Genomic DNA, 21674 nt, shown 5'->3' on the forward strand with positions numbered 1-21674 from the left:
AGCCTACAAGTATTTTAGTTTATTATCTCATCTTCTTTACTTCAAATGTCACTATACTTTATGTAATGTGACACCTTCCATTTCCCTTCTTTTTAGGCCAGAGTCTGACTTGGTGTGACCAGGAACAACTCTATTAACTTCAGCAAGGTTTTAGTCAATTAAATTTTGCAAAAAAGCCAAACAAATCTCATTTTTAGAATAACCACACTGGTTTTTTCTGGGGGAAAAAAAACCCCAAACAAACAACAACCTTAACAAACAAACAAAAACACCAAACCACCCCACGCCCCTGAAAAAAAAAAAAAAAAAGAGAGAAAGAGAAAGAAAAAGAAAAAAAAAGGAGAAAAGGAACAAAACCAAATAACTACAGCAAACTTGCCACAGAAAGCCAGGCTGACTTCAGCTGTGGAGGGTGAAATGGGTAGAAAGGAATGCCTCCACTTTTAAGTTTGTTTTCTTTTTGCCAAGTGAAGAAAGTTGCTATTGTTGTTAGTTTGTTTTGAAACTGATAGAAAATGCTGAGTGAAATGACTAAAGACTGAATTGCTGGAAATATCTGCGGGATGAGTTCTGGAAGGCATCAGTCTCCGAGTGCATTCCCATACACAGATCATGCTGCCCTCAGGGAGGGAGCACAGAGCTGCTGCAATGGAAAAACTTCGCAGTTGTGTCCTCCCAGTTTCTCCCTCTTCCTAGCGGAGTCAAAGGAACATCCTCGGGGACATGCTCTGAAAAGTGCCTCTCCACTTTCCTCGCTTTTCTTCCCTGATTATTAACAAGCCGGCTCTGGAACTACACCTCTCCTGACCACGGATATCATGAAATCATCCAAGGTGACTCCTCGTCCAGGATATCTAAAACACCAGAGGGCAGCAGAAGTGTTAAAGCAGAAACTGCAAAAGCCTCAACTTCCCCAGCAGCAGCACCTCTCCGAGCTGATAAAACTCGATTGCATAAGAGGTCTGTGATGCCTTCACAGCATTCAAAGTGAAAGTGGCAGAAAAAAGATGTCATTATGACACTACCAAAATTGTGCAATGGTTACTTCCGAGCAGTGCTGCTGGAAGCTGCTTTTACCTAGATGAATGAAAATGAAACACCAAAAGGTTGCTGGGAATAATAGAGGTAGGGAGCATTTAATTCCCAACAAATGATACAACAGTGTTTTAACTTTGGAAATGAGGTGCTCCCTCCTTCACTGCAGATGCCCTGGAACAGAGATCACTCTAAGTACCTTCCACAGGGAGCAGCACTTGCCAGTCCTTCTCGCCTCTTCCATCCACAGCAGGTAATTAAAATCAGGATGGTGGATTCTCCTCTGGTGGGGTCTTACACTCTCCAGGAAGTCCCACAGCAGAGGTATCCACCTCTCCTTAGTATGGGAAAACTGTGAGATGTTCTGGAGAGCATCAAAACCAGTCATCCTCTCCCCATTATGAAAGAAAGAAAGAAATGTTGAGTCTTTCAAGAAGGAATAAAAATGTTCCACTCCTAGCTGGGGCTAGATGTCATTGAGTGTTCTTTCTAAAAAGACCAGCTCTGTTTGCCATCCTAAAACACTTAATCAATTTCAAATGAAAACAGCAACTATAATTAAAGGGAGGAAAATCCCACTACAGCAGAGGAACCATTATTAAGGTAATTTTTTTCTTTATAACTCCTGGGGCACTGTTCACATGCAGCTGCTACTGTATGTGCTGTTTGTGCGTCACCTCCTCTTCATGAGCTCCACAGAGAATATACTGTTAGCTTAATAATAACAATAATAACAATAATAATAAGTCAGCTTTTCATGTGAGTTATTCAAGGCACTGTGTAAGCACTAATTGAATGCTACAATAGCCTGGGCTGGCTCTGTGCTATTCCCCTCTCCACAGCACATGCCGCAGCAGTCCCGTGACTTGGGTCACACCATGGAAGCAGCTCCTGTCCTTCAGCTCCTGGCCACCAGCTCTGCCCCCTTCCAGCTCCATTCAAGCCCTGAAGAATGCCAGCCTGCCTGCTCACAGAGAGCAAGCATTGGGACTGCATTGGTTTTGTGTAGAAACAAAATTTGGGCATTCATTTAAGGTGTTATTTCTCCATTTTTCTAAGAGCAAGAGCATGCAGTGTAAACACTAAAACTTCACTAAAACATCCTGACAGCTCTCTCTCAAGCACGTTGATGAAACACAGCTCACGGATCACGTAATTTGATTTACGCAGAGCACCTCATCTTCCTCATCCCACCTTTAAATTTACAAAAACTGACAAAAAGCTTGCTTTCCTCCCCTAACATGTCCCTCTTGAACTCTCTAGGAGTTATTCAGGATCTTGAGGATAACATCTACAACAAGTGAAAATAATCTCAGAATATTCAGGGTTGGAGTGACCTCTGGAGATTGCTCAGGCCATCTCCATGTCCAGGCAGGGTCACCCAGAGCAGTGACACAGAAAACATCCAGGTGGGTCTGGAATGTCTCCAGACAGGGAATTCTGTGTCCTCCCTGGGCAGAGCTCTCCCACCCTCAACATAAAGAAATGCTTTCCCATGCTGAGGTGGAACTTCTTGTGGTTAATTTTTTGGCTGTTGCTCCTCATCCTGATGCTGGGCACCACTGAAGAGTCTGGCACCATCCTCTTGGCTCCCACCTTAGAGATATTTGTATGTTTTGATTAGATCCCCTCTCCATCTTCTCTTTGAAGAGATTTTTACAGAGTGCTTTGAAATTTTCAGCGTGAAGCAGAGCTGTAACTTTTCTACATTATTTCCAGAAGTCTGGGAAATCCAATTTGCATGGTGCCCCTGGATGGAAGAGGAGGTCACCTCCCAGTGTGCCAAAGGGTGTGATGGTCAGGGGAGAGGCTCAGACTAAGAAGGAGTTTTCAGTCAGAAACCCATCTCCTGACTGAAGAACTACCTGTCTGAAAAGAGCCTAGGCTGACTGCAATAGAGAGGATAAAGCTGAAAAACAGATATGGCAGGCATCATTCAACACTTATTTTTGAGATTAGATTGGAATTTGACTCCAAGTATACAAACATTTTGGTCACCTGCTGTGTGAAGGCTGAAGATCTCCCTGTTTGAACCCTGTGCATCTGCTGTTTCACATCTGACCTTGAGAGGAGTCTCTTGGCTGAGGTTCAATCCTAAACAACATCCTTAAGTCTTGGTGTGCCAAAGGGAAGTTTCCCAAGCCTTACTTCAAGGCTGACCAGAGACAATGGAACTGCAGGTGCATTCTGAGTGTAGACTTGAAAAGATATCACAGGGCTGCATAAATATATGGGACATGGACTTATTGGAGGAGGCCAGCAGCATGATCAGAGGGATAGAACACCTCTCCTGTGAGCAAAGGCTGAGAGAATTGGGATTGTTCAGCCTGGAAAAGAGAAGCTTCAGGGTCACCTAATTGCAGCCTTTCAATACCTGAAGTGAGCTACAGGAAAGATGGAGAAGTCCCATTTACAAGAGCCTGGAGTAACAGGACAAGGGGGAATGGCTTCAAACTGACAGGGAGTATGTTTAGCTTAGACATTAGGAAGAAATTCTTTACTGTGAGGGTAATGAGGGACTCGCACAGATCGCCCAGAAAAGCTGTGGCTGCCCCTGGATCCCTGAAATGTTCAAGGTGAAGCTGGATGAGGCTCTGATCAGCCTGGTCTAGTGGAAAGCGCCCCTGAACTGAAGGATCTTTATGGTCCCTTCCAACCCAAATCATTCTGTGATTCTTTCTATAAATATACTCTTTATTATTACTCTCGTTGCTGTCGGTGCCCAGCTGGTGGATTCAGCGGGCTGCTGTCCCCGGATCGGGGTGTCCCCAGCCCTTGAGGGGATACTCTGCAGCATCCCCTCCATCTCACCCTGGAAAGCAGGGACAGGGAAACCGGCCTTGCGCAGGGGAAGGCGGGTCCGTTTCCTGCTGCAGGCACCAGCGCGAAGGTTGCGGCGCATCCACAGCCCCCCGTGCCCTGGGATCAGGGAGAAATGCTCCCCTGCAGGGCTGCAGCCGCACTTCTCCTCCTGTCAGTGGGACTTCCCCGTCACACTGCGCCGGAGGTGCCTCGGCGGCTGGGGATACCGGGGCTCCGCAACCCCGCCGGCAGCAGCGGCGGTCACCGGGGGCTCACCAGCGCCAGGCGCTGTCGCCGGGGCGGTGCCGCTGTCGCCGGGGCGGTGCCGCTGTCGCGACATCCCCGCTCTGCGGGGACGCCCCGTCGGGACCTCGCCTGGCCGGGCCGGGCCGGGCCGGGCCGGGGGGTGGGCAGGAGACCCCCCCCGACCCCCCCCCCTCCATCCCTGCCTCCCTCCGCCCTGACGTCACCGCCCCCCCGGGTCTCCCGGGCGACGGCTCCATCAGCGCCCGCGTCAGCGCCGCCCGTTCCCTGGCAACGTCCCGGTGTCTCCGCTCCCCTTCAGCCCCGCGCCCGGGCGCGCGTCTCGCTGGCGTCAAAGTGACGTCAATGGGCCCGTCTCGGCTTTCGGCGGTGGGCGGGGAGGGAGGGCGGGCGGTGCGCGGATGGAGGCGAGGGGCGGGCAGGGCGGGGGGCCGGGACATCCCGCGTGGAGCCGCCTGCCCCCCGGTGCGCGCTGGCCCCGCCGCACTCCCTCCCTCCATCCCTCCCTCCCTCCATCCCTCCCTCGCTCGCTCGCACTCTCACTCACACTCACGCTCACACTTTACACGCGCACAGCCGCCCGCCCGCACAGCCCTGCGCGCACACCGCGCTCCGCCCGCCAGGTACGAGGGCGGCTCGACGGCCGCTCCGCCGGGCTGTGCGCGGCCGCGGGGGGAGCGGACGGGGCGGGCGGGCAGGGCCGGCGGAGCGGAGCGGAGCGGAGAGCAGAGGAGCGGAGAGCAGAGGAGCGGAGAGCAGCGGAGAGGAGAGCAGCGGAGAGGAGCGGGGCCGACGGGCGCTACGGTGCCGTGTCCGTGCCGGTGCCGTGTCCGTGCCGGTGCCGGTGCCGGTGCCGGTGCCGGTGCCGTGTCCGTGCCGGCGCCGCGCGGATGCTCCCGTCCTGAGGCGCTGCCCGCTCCCCGCCTGAGCCATGGTGATCATGTCGGAGTTCGCCTCGGCGCCCTCGGCCGCAGCGCACGGCCAGCAGCGACCCCTGCGAGTCGGCTTCTACGACATCGAGAGGACCCTGGGGAAAGGCAACTTCGCCGTGGTCAAGCTGGCCCGGCACAGGGTGACCAAAACGCAGGTGGGTGCGAGGGGCCGGTGCTGTCGGGGCGCGGGGATGGAGCGGCGGCTCCGGGGAGCCTTCGTTTTCCCGCTGTGTAAATTTAAAAACTCGGGAGAAATATGTGCAAAAAAAAAAAACAACAAAAAAAAAAACACCAAAAAAACCCGCACCCCAGCTCCCGCAGTTCGGAGTGTTACTGTAGCTTGCTTGAGTTACTCTCAGTTTGCTAAAAACGCCCGGCAAATGAAAGATCTATTGAAGGCTTCAGACGTTTTGGTTTTTGATTTTTTTTTTCCCTTCATTCAGTGTTCTTCAAGAACAAAGAAACTGGGGTCTTATTTGCAGAAATAATTTCTTTCCTGGGCGTGCGGCTGTATTTATATTTCTGGTGCATGTCAAAATCGTGTCAGTCACTACAGTAGGAGATAGTCTGTTACAAGAATCTGTTTTTCACTGGCATGGGACGGATTAAAAGATTTACGGAATCCTGTCCAGTGCTAATTTCTGCAGTTCTGTTCGCTACCTTACGTGTAATCCTTTGACGTAGAAAAGAAAAACGAAAACGTTCTGTGCCATGAATTCTGTGCAGTTCAGAAAAACAGAATCAGCTTTGTCAAGACTGTGTTTTAAAAGCTACTTTAAGAGCTACTTTACTTGGATTTTGTGAGTGGTGTGTTTGTGAGGGGGTGTGTCTTTTTATTTATTTTTTAAAGCTATTTTAACGGTGAGAGTACCTGTTTTATAATACCCAGGGTTGTTTTGTTATTATTTAAATTTGCAGGTTGCAATAAAAATAATAGACAAAACAAGGTTAGACCCAAGTAATCTGGAGAAGATTTATAGAGAAGTTCAGATAATGAAGCTTTTGAATCATCCCCACATTATCAAGCTATATCAGGTAAGAGTCCAGCTTTGTAGCGTAGCATGTAGATAAAATATGCTTATGGTCATCTCTTGCACGTGATGTTTTCATCTAATATTTGCAGAGAGAATGCATATTGAAATACTGAAATATTTTTGGAAAATGTTTGAAAAATAACTGAGTGTCTTCAAAGTACTTCTTCATTCTTTGAACAAGATTCTGGTACATTAGGCAGCTTTTTAACAAAATGCACTGTAAAATTTACAGTTGAAACCAGGCTGATGTTTGTTTCAGATTGAGAAATGGGTTGTCTGAACTTTCATGATTAGCTTGCCTTTCCTATCTCCTCTGCTTTTCCCAGTTTAGAGGACTGGAACTTCTGACGTGCTTTAGATAAGAGGAAGACTTAAACTCACATTGAGTGGTAGAGAGGGAAGCACTGAAGTTGAGTTTGCCTTAAGTACAAGGGATTTAAAATCATCAACAATTAAAGCAAATTAATCTAAGTAGAAAATCTAAGTGGAAACTTAATCGAAGAATTGGATTAGTGTAAAAGGAGAAGGTGGTAAATGTTGGTATCTTAGAATATGTAAAAAAATTACCTATTTGGTTGTTCTGTTGTAGTTTGTGTAGTTTTGAAAGGGAATCTTAAGTTTCTTTCCCCTGCAGAGTTTCAACATGAATTTTGGTTTAGATTTGTTCAATTTCTGCACTGATGGCAATTTTTAACCGTAGGAACAAATTATTGTGTTGTGCAGAAAGCAGGATCGCATATTTGTCTTGTGAGCAAGGACTGCTCTGCAAATTCCAAATGTTAGATCTAAGTAGCTTTTGGTGTAAGTTCCTCTTAGTAATTTAAATAATGCCATGTGGATTTAAGAAGAAGATGACAGAACGGTTTGGGTTGGAAGGGACCTTTAAAGGTCATCTGATGCAAGCCCTTGCCATGAGCAGGGCAGAGGTATCAGTCTCTCTGGACCTGGCTAAAGGGCAGAGGGGAGAAAGGTGGAGATGGATGAAGCAGCAGGTCTGAAAGTCCGTGTGCAGTAGTAAACATTATTATCAGCTGTGATCTTACTGCTGGGTTTGTTAGCTTTAAAAAAAAAAAAAAGTGTAATTAACATGTGAGGCTGAAGAGCCAGTAAGGCAGGTGCTTAGGCAAGGCATTATTTTAAAAGACCTTGACACACATGAAGTGTTTGTATTTATAGTGTTACCCATCATAACAAAAATGATTCTGTGTTAACAGCTGACGTCAGGGTTGCCCATGGGGCAGTATAGGACAGACAGAAACATTCTAACAGTTCGGTTGAGTTCACTTCGGTGGAATGATGTGGGTGAAAATACTATTTCGGAGCATTTAGAAAAGCAGGTTAAATTCCATCTCGTTGAACCACTTCACTTGATGCAGCAAATGACGTTGGTAGTGGACCATAATTTCTTTTCAGTGAAGTTTTCTTTTCTTTGTTGTTGTAACTGATGCTTTACCTGTTTGATGGAGGCTGAGAAGCAGGGATGGAATTAGATGACATACCGATGTAGGGTGTGTGTTCTTGTGTTATTTCATCATTGTTTTAGTTTCAGCACCGCGTCTTAATTTCATCCAGCTGGCAACTTTCCCAGAACACTTTCCTTCAGTTTTTAAAACTGGGAACCTCTCTTCCTTTGCTGCTTGTTTATTTTCATTTTGTGTCTGTGTGTACTTGTAGTGAGGGGAGGACAAGAGTCTTTGAAAAAAGTTACATGTTGGGAGCCTGGAAGTTACAGCTTTTGAAGTAGAATTGAGGCTTTTTGGATTGTTAACCTTTTGTGAGCCTCCCGATTGCAAAACAAAGTATCTGCTCCTTGAGAGGGGAATGTTTCCAGGGAAATGTTGTATGGAAGTCTGAAATGCAACATTTCAAAGGTGTGCTCTGTGGCAACTGAAGATGCACTTGGAAACACTCTCATTCATCATTTTGGATTTTAGTTAGTCTTTTTTATTTTCCTCCAAAGGCGAATATTGTGAAACATCAAAGCAAGTTGATACTGGATTGATAGGCAATATATTGACAGTTGTTGATGTGCATCAAGCACTGCTGTTACACTGCTGTTATACAACAGCAGCCTGTTATCACTTGCACAGGAGGCTTCCCATGTCCCAGCCAACTGCAAACCAGGAGCAGGGGATCTGATACCACTGAAAGCATCTGAAAGCACTCCTTGCTTTGTCCAGCTTGCAGCTATCTCTGCTGATCTGAGCCCTTGCTAAGCCCTTGAAACAAAGACAACTTCAGATAAACTTTTAAGTTTCTTTTCACGTTCAAAATATGTCACATTAATCATAAAACTCTATATGCATATTTTAACGAAAGGGGAGTGTATGAAATTGTCTAAACACTCATCTGCTCTCTTATGGAGATTAGGTAGCTTGGTAATGGTGAGAAGAACAATGGCCTGGGAAGCCATTGTATAATGTAGGCACATAAGCCTTGATTTGTTATCTTTTTCATTACCAGTTTGCTTGGAAAGAACTCTGTGGTGCAAAATTAGATGCTTTTACTGCCAGCTGCTGCAGCAAATATAAATTTGAATTGATATGTTTGAGAATTTACATAGGAAATGAAAAATAAATGAGCTACAGAGCTCTGGTGGTTGTGGGTTTTTTGTTTTTTGTTTTTTTTTTAATCGTGTCCTCTTGCATCTTCACAGGTTATGGAGACAAAGGATATGCTGTACATTGTTACCGAGTTTGCAAAGAATGGAGAAATGTTTGGTAAGTCCTCACTGGCGGAGCTCACCGTTCCTTAGATTTAGAAACCATGGCTTTATTTTGTCATTCCTGAGTAACAGATATATTCTGATTAAAAACCTAGGGCTTGTGTTGTCAGCTGTCAAACAGCAAGTGCAGCACCTGCAGGATTATGATAAATTTTGTTGGGGTGTTTCTAAATCCTGTCTGGTTTTGTCTTGCAGATCACCTGACCTCCAATGGGCACTTGAGCGAGAGCGAAGCACGGAAGAAGTTCTGGCAGATTCTCTCAGCAGTGGAATATTGTCACAGCCACCACATCGTGCACAGGGATCTCAAAACAGAGAACCTCCTGCTGGATGCTAACATGAATATCAAATTAGCAGGTAACAGGAAATAGGAGGTCACTTTATAAAGAACATCAGGCATGTTGTTTACACACTGGGTTTCCCTAGGATGGTCTTATAAATGTATTTGTGTAAGTGAAAATACAAAAATAGTTACAGATATCGCTCACAACAGATTTTGTGAGCAGAAGGGAAAAACTTAAATGAAAGCAAAAAACCAAACCGACACATCTGTTCCTTTCTCTCCATTTTCTGCTACTTCTGAATTATTAGTATGTGGTTGAGTGTTTTTGTCTTACCCCAGATTTTCATCTTTATTTCAGACTTTGGCTTCGGAAACTTCTACAAGTCAGGAGAGCCCCTCTCCACTTGGTGTGGAAGCCCACCCTATGCAGCTCCAGAAGTTTTTGAAGGCAAAGAATATGAAGGACCTCACCTTGATATATGGGTGAGCTTGCTATTCCTCAGAAACTCCATTTCACACTTTGTGAGGGCCTGTGTTCCTTCAAAAAAATCATTGTTTTTTCTGGACCCACTCATGTGCTGTGCTGTTTTCTCTTGGCAGAGCCTTGGGGTGGTTCTGTACGTCCTTGTCTGTGGTTCTCTGCCTTTTGATGGACCCAATTTACCAACTCTGAGGCAAAGAGTGCTGGAGGGGCGGTTCCGCATCCCATACTTCATGTCCGAAGGTGCTTTTTTTCCAGATCCTTAATGTTAGAACAGGTGCTATAAAAGAGTAGCTGTTCAGTTTACAGCTGGCAATTATTTTGTTTATATGTATCCAGTAGTTTCTGTAGGGCAGAAAATGTTTTCTTTTCTGGGATCTGCTTTGTGCTGCATCTAAAAGGCTGTAGTTTCCTTTCTTAGACTATCCCTGTGGATTACAAAAATACTTTACTCCCTAGCTGGAGAAATAATCACTCAGAAAAGAGAGAAAACAGGATTTTGATGAGACTACCCTGCAATGCTGAGATAGGTGCAGTTCTCCTAAGATATTTTGGCTATAGCAGAAAATATTTTATTTTAGCAGAAGGGGTGTATTCCAATGTGGCTGTGCTGCCGAGCAGAGCAGGAATACTGGGGCTCAGCAGTGTTTACTGAGAACTCCAACAGTCTGATGAGAAACATGAAACTGTAGAGTATTACCTCTCTCTGATTTGGTTTCAAAACCAAGTGAACGTGCCTCTGTTGTCACGTGGAGATTATCTGCTGAAGTCTGAAGTTTATCAGTTATAGCCATGAACAGCTTTATTTCCTGGTTATAAGTAAATAAGCAGTATAGGACCAGGACCAGGAAGTTGTATTTGATGGGGTTCTGTACTGAGTTCTGACCTATTTTATGTGGATGTAATGCCATTAAACCTGCATCCTCTCAAAACCAGCTCTTGTACAAGGTGCAAGGCCACCTGGTATCCAGTACAGCTTCATTTCCTGTACTGAGATGTTGTTTTCGTGATATGCATGTGCTGTCTGGAGTCTCTGATAGTCAGATACTCTGATCTGATAGTCAGATCAGGCATCAGCTGCTCCCAGACCTTTAATTCCTGTTTTCACAGGCATCTGACACTGTTGCTGGGAAGTGTTCTTATCAGTGACCTGAGGCTGGGCTGTTGTTTTTTTGCCCCTTGCTCATGAGTTTGTCTCTGTCACCCAGACTGTGAAACACTAATCCGACGGATGCTGGTTGTGGACCCAACCAAGCGGATAACCATCTCCCAGATAAAGCAGCACAAGTGGATGCAGGCTGACCCCTCCCTTCAGCAGCAGCAGTCCTTGTCCTTCTCCATGCAAAACTACAACTCCAACCTGGGCGACTACAACGAGCAGGTCCTTGGGATCATGCAGACCCTTGGCATCGACAGGCAGAGGACCGTAGAGGTGAGTTCTTGCCCTTTAGATACATCTCAAATGACCACCAGAATGCCAGCGGTGCAGTCATGGATCATTCAGTGGCTGGTCTTGGTCTGGTGTCGCAGCGTAAAAATCTTCACTGCCCTTCTGGATTCCGCTTGTTTTTTTGAGTGTGCTGCTCTGAGGCCTTAGGGATGAGTTTTGGCTGCTTACATTACCTGTAACTCAGAAGGCCCTTCCAATGTCTCCCAGTCTTTGCAGAACAGCAGCTACAACCATTTTGCTGCCATTTATTACCTGCTCCTGGAGCGCCTCAAGGAGTACCGGAGCAGCCAGGTGTCCACTCGGCCGGCAGCCGGCCGGCAGCCACGGCCCAGGAGCTCCGAGATCACCAGCGCTGAGGTGAGCAGGGGCACCTTGGGATCTGCTTTCCATGTAGCTGCCAGGCTTCTGAAAACCAGTTCTGATAGTGCTGCCCTCTGACAGGACACAGCCTGCTGTTCCTCAGCAGGAGGCTGATTCCTAGGAAGCGACCGCAGGTCATGGTCCAAAGAATAGTCTGCTTCCAGTGCAGGTCAATAATGAGCCACAGGATTAGACTTCTCATGGAAGTCTGTCCTTTTAGGCATGGCTTGGCTATGCTTCTTTGTTGCATATTCTGTATGTACCTCAGAAGTACTTCGTGAGTCACTTAATGTGTTTTTCTGACATTCACTTTATTTTCTTCGCCCCCACCCCCTTTAAAGTGTGGTTTGGGTGCCTTTGCAAATTGCACTTCCAGTTAAATTGCCTAACTTATGAGGAGGAGTTCTGTGTTTGTGTTGGCATTGATGGATTAGCTTTGTTCATTTTCATAGAAAGCATGAGGAGAAAGCTTGCAGGGAAGGTGGCTCTGAAATTCTGTGACTCTCCAGTATCTGAAAAGTCACGTGGAACTGCAGTGTGTGTGATGGCTTCTGTGCATCGCTCTCTCTCCAGATGCCTCAGGACAGTCTCACTAGTGAAACCCTGCGATCATCTCTGCTTTACCAGCAACCTCAGAGCCTGATTCAGCCATCCTTGCAGGCAGAAATGGACTGTGACATAAGCAATCCATTACAGGTTGGTGTTCCCAGCTAAACTCTATGTTGCTTCTTTTTTTTCCACTGATCTGCCAATCCACAACAATGGGGGTTGTGACTTTTGCTCTCTCCCTTTGAAGTTTTGTTTGGCATTTGGGCATGGTGTCACGTAGCCTCTTAAACAATATTCCTACTGAAAACATGCCACAGAATTGTGGAGAGTATTAAAAGGCAGCGCAGAAATAAGGAAAAGGCCTCAAGTCTGTGATCTGGCATGTTTTCCAGCCTGTGTTCTTCCCTGTGGATACCAACTTCAACGGGCTCTTCCGGAACCGCTCCATCTCCCCAAACAGCCTGCTGGAGACCACCATCAGTGAGGAAGTGAGGCAAGAGAAGGAGCTGGAAGATGAAATTAAGGCATATGAACACCCCATCTGCATCCCTAGCAACACCAGCAGGAGGCACACCCTGGCTGAAGTGACCACCCATTTCTATCAACACGTCCCTCCATGTAAGTAAGTCTGGGAGAGATGAAGGGTGTCTCTAGCTAAAGGAAGGGAGCAGAGAAGGAGCGCCATAGAGCCCAAATGCTGAGGGAGAATGTGCTGATTTTACCTTAACTGGGGTAGGAAAGCCTAGAAGAGAGTACTCAGCTCTCCCCAGTTCTGTCTTCCTGCAGATAAGCAGGATCCTTAGGAAAGGGAAGTTGTGATGTTGTATTTCACCTAGAACTCTTCAGAGGGGAGCACAAACCTGGTCTGCTTGCTTCTGCTGTTGTACTGGGGGAGGAGAAAGTGCCTAAATTTAACAAAAAACACCTCACTGATTGTGTTTGTTATGTACTCAGACCCTGTGAACCAACCAAATAAACACAACTATTCACAAAACAATCATCCTGGTTGTGCTAAAATGCTGTGTGCCTGATCCAGCTCAGCCTGGTGATGCTGGCATTGCTGGCTGAGCCCTGCCAGCTGGAGAGGAGCCCAAACTGAGGTTGTTTGTTGATGACCCCTTGCTGGAGTCAAGCCCTGGGACAACAAGAGTTGCTGGACACCTCTCCAGCTCGAGGCTGTTTATTAGTGCCAGTGTAGGTAGGCAGAAGGCTCTGATGTCATGTTTGTTCCTTCCTATACTCATCTTGGGAATGTTCTTTCTCTCCTTCCTTCCCCTCCATAGGTATAGTCATTTCCTCCTCTGCCAGCCCCACAGAGGGAACTAGCTCAGACAGCTGCCTTACTTCATCTTCAAATGACAGCTCAGTGGCTCTGAGCAGCTGTTTGGCAGGTCAAGTAATGACGGGGAGCACGGCCACAGCGAGGATGACGTCGCCCTTCCTCGCTTCCCAGCGTGACGCTCCCGTGTTACAAGTCCAGGGCTGCATGGGAGGTGCTTCTCTCCTGCCTGTCAGCTTCCAAGAAGGAAGGAGAGCATCTGATACCTCATTAACTCAAGGTAATGTCTCCCTGGCTTTGTTGCTGAGGAATTGCACCCTCCCAACAGCCACTGGGAAAGGGTAGGGTGCAGGGAGACTCGCTGCCAGCTAGTGTTAAGCTGAGGCTGAACACCTGGATATTCTGCCTCTTGTGTTCACAAGAGCCCTGAGGGAGGGTGGGATGCCCTGGGGAAGGTGCCTGGAGGACAGGTTCTCAGACACTGATTCAGCCTGCCCATGGAGATATTTCTGCTGCCGTGAGTGGGATGGCAGGCTCCACCTTCCTCCTAAAATATGGAGTGCACAACGTCACGATTTCTCTCTGGCTTTTCCTTTGCTGTGCTTGTCCATCTGCACAAGGGACAAGCTGTCCCAGTCCCTGTTTCATTACCTAAATCCTTCTCTGACCACCAGGCAGACGGTGGACGTGAACTGGAGTCTCTTCCAGCCTGGTTCTCACACCCAGGAAGGCAGTGCCCAGAAGGGCTGATCTGTACTGTAGGCAAACGCTGTGGAGGATTAAAGTGCATTTTTTTCCTCGTGTCCCACAGGTTTGAAGGCTTTTAGGCAGCAGCTGCGGAAGAACGCTCGAGCCAAGGGCTTTCTCGGCTTGAATAAAATCAAAGGCTTTGCTCGGCAGGTGTGTCAGTCCTCCTCCTCCTCTCGGGCAGCAAGGAGTGTCATGAGCCCTTTCCAGCACACACAGCCCAACACCTGCATGTACAGCAGCAGTGGGAGCAGCAGAGAGGGGAGAAGCCTCCTGGAGGAGGTGCTGCAGCAGCAGAGGTGAGGGAGGAGCTTTGGTGTCTTTTCATTTGGTTTACTTTTGGGTTAAGGGTAAGCAAGGAGGGGTAAACACAGCAAAAGAGGTTGGGGGTTTGGTCACTGGGGGTTCCTGTCCTCCATCTTTGCTGTGTGGCAGTGGGTAAACTGCTTGGCTTCCTTTGTGGCTTCCTGCCCTGGCACATGTAACACAGGATGTGCAATTCCACTCAAAAATCTCGATGTTCAAATATTTGGAGGTTGCTGAATTGAGAAGCAGTTTGGTAGTGCGGGGGAAAAACATTGCTTCTCCCTTCTGCAAGCTGTGTTTTTCTTTGTTAGTTTTGGGAATGATTTCTTTCCTCCTCTGCCTCCTCCTGTAATTTTCCCATGGCAAGGAAGTGAGACCTTGTAATTTGGAAAAGTTACAGCCCACAAAGGAGGCACGGTTCCAGTGGCCTTAAATGTCATGTGCGGTGGCACCTCTTCATTCCCATAGAAGTAAAGATGGAAAATTGAGCTTCCGGTTTATCTGCACATATTGTCTCTAGAACATCTATTATTAGGTAGCCAAGTCGTGAACAGATAAACTTGGTTGTGATAGTTGCCCTCTGCAGAATGAGGGAAAGCCTGGCATAAGCAGCTTGCTTTGATTGTACTGGCTGGGGTAAGGAGAGATTTGATGGAGAGAAGGAAACAAAGGGGAAAGTTATGCTCAAGGTTAGGGACAAGAAAGGAAAGAATAGAACATGACATTATCCTAGCAATGCAAATTAACCTCTTCCCCCTTGCATTTTGTTCAGAATGCTCCAGTTCCAGCATCACCAACTACTCCAAACAGCTTGTCCCCAGACTTCCCAGCCACCTGCAGCAAGCGGCATCCCCTCCTCTGACAGGCCAGGTATCTGCAAAGCCTCCAACTCCATTCTGCTGTCAGAGCTGCAAAGAGAGAACTCATTCGAGCTGGCCTTTGCTGGCAGCAGCCAACTGCTCCAACCTCATTTCTTCGGCGTGAGCGTGTCCCCGGTGTCGTCGGCCGCTCACCTGCTGGACACTCACCTGTACATCAGCAGCAGCAGCAGCAGCGTGGCCCCGCTGGCCTCCGCCCTGTCCCAGCAGCAGAGCTGCTCCGCGCCGTCCCCCAGCTACGACGCCGTCACTCTGCAGCACGGGGACTGTGAGATGGAGGACCTGACTTCCAGCCAGCTGGGGAAGTTTGTGCTGGTCAAGTGAGAGCTTCGGGCCGCTCTCGTTGCGGGGAACTTTTGCCACTGCTCCGTGGCTGGCTGGCGGCGTGGGGACGAGTGACTCTCAGAAGCAATAAATTTTGAAATATGTGAAGAGGCTGTCTGGCTCAGAAAGCTGGCGACTTTATAGGACTGAAACAAGCAATATGTATGTCTTTTTTGCTTCTACTATTCTTGCACTGAACAAATACGAATAGAAACTGATTTTTTTTTTAAGGAAAAAAATAATGGTGGGGCAGATGGGTGGGGCATTTGTGGGGGCAGGGAGGGATGTGGTTGGGGAAGAACTCTTCGGTACTGTACTCAAGTCAGACCAATACAGCTCTGCTGTTATGCAAGATTAGCAGCTGTCAGTAGTGGTGACACAGCAGGGAGAGGCTTTTCAAAGAAGGGACCAGAGCCTCCCTTTTTCACAATATTCATTTATGGGTTTGTGAAGATGATTACCTCTTTTAAAAAAATAAACAGAAAACCAGTGGCATGCAGCATTATGCATTCATAGGAGACAAAAATGGAAGCATTGCCATTTGTTGTTTTTCCTTTTCCCTCCTGTTAGCACTCATTTTATTTAAAGGAACCAACATCCCCATTCCACACCTCCCAGATACACATACTTTAAATGAAAACTGTGAACTTCTTGCTTGATACATCAGCTGGAAAAGCTCAGCATGTCCTTCTAATTAGTACAGAGCAGTAACTATTGGAAATATATCCCTTGAAAATCAGGATCCTAATTGCATAATGCCTGGTCTTTTGCAGAGATGCTGGTTTGGGAGTGGTATGTGTGTGTGTGCATACACACAGGTGCATACATGCCTGTATTTGTTGGTCTGGGTAATCTTTAGGAATCTTTTTATAAACTCTAAGTTTGTTCATATTCTTGCTGAGGCACTGAGGAGGGAAGCAGCAGCACCTGTGGGTAATGGGAAGGGTTTTCTTTTTCAAAAGCCCTCCTGGAGGTTGCCTACAAAGTTGCCTGAGGGGTATTTCTTAGTGCTGCACATTGTTATTTCCGCTGCTAATTATGTTTTTATGCATTTCATTATCAGGGTCCAAACAGAACTGACTCTTGGGGAAATGTGCAATATTGAGCTTATAATTATATACTGACAAAGACAAAAGGAATAGGCTAGAACAGAATTCTACTCTAACGGAGTACAGCTTTTTCTGAACAAAACTGTATTAAAAGTGAGTAAAACAGCACAATCTTTGGGTGTTTGTTTTTGGTTGGTTTGTTTTTTGGCATATTAGCAAAACGAGGTTTTGCATTAGATAGGTGTTATTTCGTATGGTTTTTAATGCTGTATATGTATATAAATAGGAAGCAGAAAACTATATAACACTAGTTATTTTTTATATTTTGTAATATGCTTCTGTTGTGTTTCTGGTATAAACCCCAAGTCCCCTCCCAAGGCAGACCATGACTTCTGTTGGTGTCAATAGAGGTTATGCTGAGGTATAAAGGGGAGGACAGGCTGTGCTCCTACAGACATGAGTTGGGGAGTGCATGCAAACTTTGGAAGCAGGTGAGCAGACAGTGAGACAGCTTGGCTGGGAGCTGCCATCCAAGTGTCAGAGCATAGCTGCATTCTGTCTAAATGCTTAAAGGACCCATCTCCCTAGTGTGACACAGGGTGCCTTCAAGTTACCTTGGCTTCATGCAACCTGCAGTATTACACATTTGCAAATAATATAGAGACCTGGTTTGGGATTTTTTGGGTTCTCTTTCTTTCTTTTTTTTTTTTGTTTGATTTGTTTAGTTGTTGTTTATAGTTTTGTTTTTTTTTTTAAAGGAAAAAAAAAAAGCCAAAGATTGACCAGGTTAATTGGTGGGAGTAGGAAGAGTTGAAGATGTCATGTGGCTCTGTCTGTGGCTCTCCATAAGCAACCTCTTTATCTGTGTGTTGTATCTGTGTGTCTGTATTGGTGCATCTCCAGCTTGCCACTGCTGCTCCATGGTCTGGAAGCTTCAAAGTGACAGAAAATTGCTTGAGTTGAACTCCTGTTAATGAGTGGTGCCTTGCAGCAGAGGAAACACCAAAGTCTCATGATCATTTGTAGTGTGGGTTTAAAAGAAAAGAAAACAAACAACCCCCCAAAAAACCCAACCCAAAAAAGAAATAGCTGGAGAGGAGGGCAAGAAGAAGCCAGCTTGTCACAAAGCAGCAACTTGGCCTTCAATTTTCTAAGGGGTAGCACACATACTTAAACGACAGAACTTCCTCTTCAATTTGTGTTTTGTTTAATGCCATGGATCTAAAGGCCACAGATTCTTTTGTTTCCTGTCCTGAGCAATGACAAGCACTTTACTTTCATAGTATTTTTTTTTTCTTTTCCAATTGCTGTAGAACCTCTTTGGAATTATTGCTGGAGCAGAAGAGGTCATTTTAAAAGTCTGGGGGGTTTTTGTAGATATCTTGACAGTGCTGTTCTGCAGACTGCAATGCAATAGGGTATTTAAAGACACGTGATTGGTTTAATTGAGATGTATAGTTTATTTTTTATCATGACTGAACAATCATTTTATTTCTTATGTTAAAATGAGAGGTGTTCACCAAAATGATTAGTTGATGTGTTTTATTTAATATTTAAATAAAGAATGTTTTGAAATTGTTGTCCTGCATGTGATTCTGTGGAATATCTTCACCCAGTGCACTTACGACTTGCATAGTCAAGACTCATTTTCAAGCCAAAGTCCTTTCTGTTACATCCTAAATCAAGAGGGATGGCGGGCTCACAAATCTGATAATGGGATATTGAGCCTTTTGCTGGTAGGCAATCTGTCTGAATTTAACCCAAGTCTGTGGTAATCGGGTTATAAAATGCAGCAGGACCAGAGGTCTGGGCAGTGAGGATGGCCCAGCGTGGTGGAGTGTCACCAGATGGGCACTCCCTCCCTCCCTCCCTCTGTGTCACCTTCAGCTGAGACAACCCCAGCCAGATAGGGCAGTCGCTGAAGGAGAGCAAAGGGAAGGAGATGGAGCCAGGGATTCACAGGGAAGCAGGGATTTTGTCTTGTATTTTACAACTTGAGAGTTAAAAGAGTACTGAAAAGGCTTTGTATTCAGCTCATGCAGTCACAATGAGAGCAAGAAGGGGTTTTTTGTCAGCAAAGGGACCCCTAAATATTGACAAGCTTTAGTTTGACTTGATAAACACACATTTAAAAAAAAAAACCAAAAACCAACAAACTGAAAAAACCCCAAACCGAACAACAAACAATGGTGTTTTTTTAAAAGAAAATAGGGATCAACTTTTTTTCTCTCTTTTTTTCCTATCCTGGAATTTTTATTTTAAAATCTATCTATCACACTTTGAAGGAAAGGGAGAGTGATGGAAAGGTAAATCCAAGAAGTTAAACAGAAGTTTGGGGGGAAACAGATAATATTTACTATTTTTTTTTTCCCTTTCTGAAGTAGTTGTTTGCTGAGCTGGAATTTGTAGACCTCTTTGTGCATTTGGCTGTAGAACTGGTAGGAAAGTGTCATGCACATGTTTGTCCAGGGTTGTGTTTTCAATGTGACCATCCAAAGTTAGGAATTTTGTGACTCTTAAAAAATAATGGGCACATTCTAAATAATCTTTAATTAGGTTTTAATATGACCTGACTTAAGGATAAATTTTCTTTTCAGCTGGGTTCTCAGGGCATTATTTTAACCTCCAGTAATTCTGGGAAATTTAAGAAAGTTGCTTCTTAATGGATTCAAATCAGTGCAGCTCCACCAACTTTCATTGACATCACTGACCCTTGGGTATAGAGGGATCCTGCCAGCATCATGATTTCTGTGAAATGGTAGGAAAAACAAGTACAGAGAAACCCTGGGAGTCTGGATTCAGTTTCCATGTGTACACTCGATGCTTTAGTCACTGTCTTCCTTCCTTTCCGTTGAAATCTGTCTCTGCTGCCGTTCACAGCATTTGTTTTTGTCTTTAACATCTCTCAAGATGCTGTTTTTCTTGCTTTCATTTCTCACATTACAACTTGGTACCTTCCCTTTCTCTCCCAGTCCAGCACTGGTGTTTTTCCCCTGCCGTTCAGATGGAACAGATGCTGGCAAGTTTAGCACAACCCCAGAAGTGAATGATCAGCCCTTGGTTGTTTTTTTTCTTCAGAAAGGAAATGCCTAGAGCTGGCAGGAGATGCCAGACTGGTAGCAGTGAAAAACACAGGCTGTTTTTGCACGGAGCAGGCTGAGCACAGACACCCAGCCCAGCACTCTGGTGCCAGTGTGGTCCAGCCACAGCAACGAGGGATTCTCACCTGCCATGGATCACCTCCTGCAGGTAATCCATAACTCATCCCCAGACCTTCTCCTTCACTGTGCCCAGCACAGCAGCCACACCTCTGCAAGGAAAGGAATCCCTCATGGCAAGAGCCACGGTTGTGTAATCCTGGCCTGTGTCAGCTGGAAGGGGGAAGTGGCAGAAGGGAGAGCAGTTGAGCGAACGAAATTATGGTGCAGGAGATGGAAAGTGATCGGTGCTTCCTTTTTACTCATGCTGCAAAGTGAGAATAAGGCACACGTCACGCAATGAAGGGGAATTAATTTAAGACTGATAAAAGGAAATATGTGCCTTGGGAGGACATTGCTTCAAATGCGTTTGCTGGCTTATTTCATGACTGCTAACTACTTTTAGTGGTGACAGTTAAATCAATGATAAAAGTAATCCACTGTCATGGTTTATGGATTTAGCAGAGCAGCTGTGGGAGATCAGGAAGGAGCTGGTCTTTGGTACAGACTGCCAAGGGCATGATAGATTTTTTTAGGACAGAAATGCCTTTCTTCCAAGGTATCAGATATTAGCACCTGCCAGAGAGAAAACTTTCACGTGAGGTGAACAAACTTGACCAGCATCTGCAATAAATACCAATTTCTTAATAAATATGTTTTGCCATGTGTGATATGTCTTATGCAGTGATTAGGGGCTCTGACCAAAGGTCCAGCTAATTGGGCAGCCCATTCCAGCAGCAGGTAAAATGTGAAGGTGAGGTAAAGGGTGTAAGGACAGGGCAAGCATAGCACAATTCCTCTGTGATATTACCAGCTCAGTAGAGAGCAGACTGTGGTTAAGGGAATTTTTGACAGGCATTTAGGTCATTGTGTTTAACAGCTGCAGATGGATTGAGCCTCCAAGAATTTGGCTAACCCCTTTTGGAATTCTTTTATAATTCTGGACTTCACAGCATCCTTTGACAACTGTCATAATTCAATTTTGCATTGTATGAAAAAGTACTTCCTTTTCTTCGTATTGGACCTCCAGGCTAACAGATTGGGTTGTGTTTCCTTTCCCTGGAAGAGAAAATAGGCACAAATAATGGCCTCCTGGTCATATTTCCATGCTGAGTTGTCGGATCTCTCTCACATCCCTTCTCAGCTGAGGTTGCCAAGAAGAAGGACTCTGCTGTAATTCTCATCTCTTCTGTGTCTTCATGGATTGTTCTATATCCTCCTTGGTGGACACCCTGTGTTTGAGGCAGAGTTCCTAGATGGAGACATTCTCATTCTCTTTTAATTCTGTAGTCATACCTAAGGCTCTTTTTTTGCATAGCTAACACCTCTTGAGGAGTAAGCTGGAATTTTCAGCAAACTCACTGACTGAGGTTTCCTTCCTGCCTGATGTTAGTTTAGTGCTCCTGAAGCTCTTAGTATGGCTTGGGTTGGTGTTTCTCATAGTCCTCACTTTTTATTTGCTGCTGGTGAGTTCCACAGGTTATTTCATCAACCTGCCATCCAGTTTCCTGAGATTACTCTCCACCTGGTTGCAGCTGGGTCTTTTACAAATACATCAAATTGCCCAGGTCTTGACACAAATGGATTTGCAATGCCTGAGGCGCTCACTCAACGGACTTTGCTCTTTCCCATTCTATCACACTTTTTGCTATCCTGCTTTTTGCTATGCTTTCTGACAATTCGCCTTGACTGGCTTCCCAGCCCACAGGTTTCTGGATGACCTCTAAAGGCCCTTTTTAAGAATGACTGTAACATTTGCCACCTTCCATTCCTGCGGTGCCTTGCCATTTCAGCAGCTGCTGTGGCATTGTACTGAATAGGTCAGCAATTTCAAGTCTGAGTTCCCTCAGAGCTCTTGAGTGAAACTGTCTGGTCCTAGCAATCTGTTAATATCACTTTTATAGTTTTATCAAAAAATCTACTGGAACTTGGAGTTTTGGAGAGTTTCTGAGGCTTGTCCCCTGTGCAGCTGGAGTGGG

General features: G+C 45.9%; 1 protein-coding gene across 1 annotated transcript; it reads left to right on the forward strand.

The window, feature by feature from the left end:
* The first annotated feature begins 4866 nt into the window (after positions 1–4866).
* Positions 4867–15449, forward strand: SIK1 (salt inducible kinase 1). Its single transcript, XM_062515197.1, has 13 exons — positions 4867–5188; positions 5952–6068; positions 8724–8787; positions 8988–9149; positions 9434–9558; positions 9676–9799; positions 10765–10988; positions 11214–11363; positions 11940–12062; positions 12308–12533; positions 13199–13474; positions 14006–14240; positions 15020–15449. The coding sequence occupies exons 1-13, from the start codon at positions 5033–5035 to the stop codon at positions 15447–15449; spliced, it is 2412 nt and encodes an 803-aa protein (XP_062371181.1). The 5' UTR covers positions 4867–5032.
* Positions 15450–21674: the final 6225 nt, after the last annotated feature.

Source organism: Cinclus cinclus, chromosome 2 (assembly GCF_963662255.1).
Source record: "Cinclus cinclus chromosome 2, bCinCin1.1, whole genome shotgun sequence".
Classification (NCBI taxonomy): domain Eukaryota; kingdom Metazoa; phylum Chordata; class Aves; order Passeriformes; family Cinclidae; genus Cinclus; species Cinclus cinclus.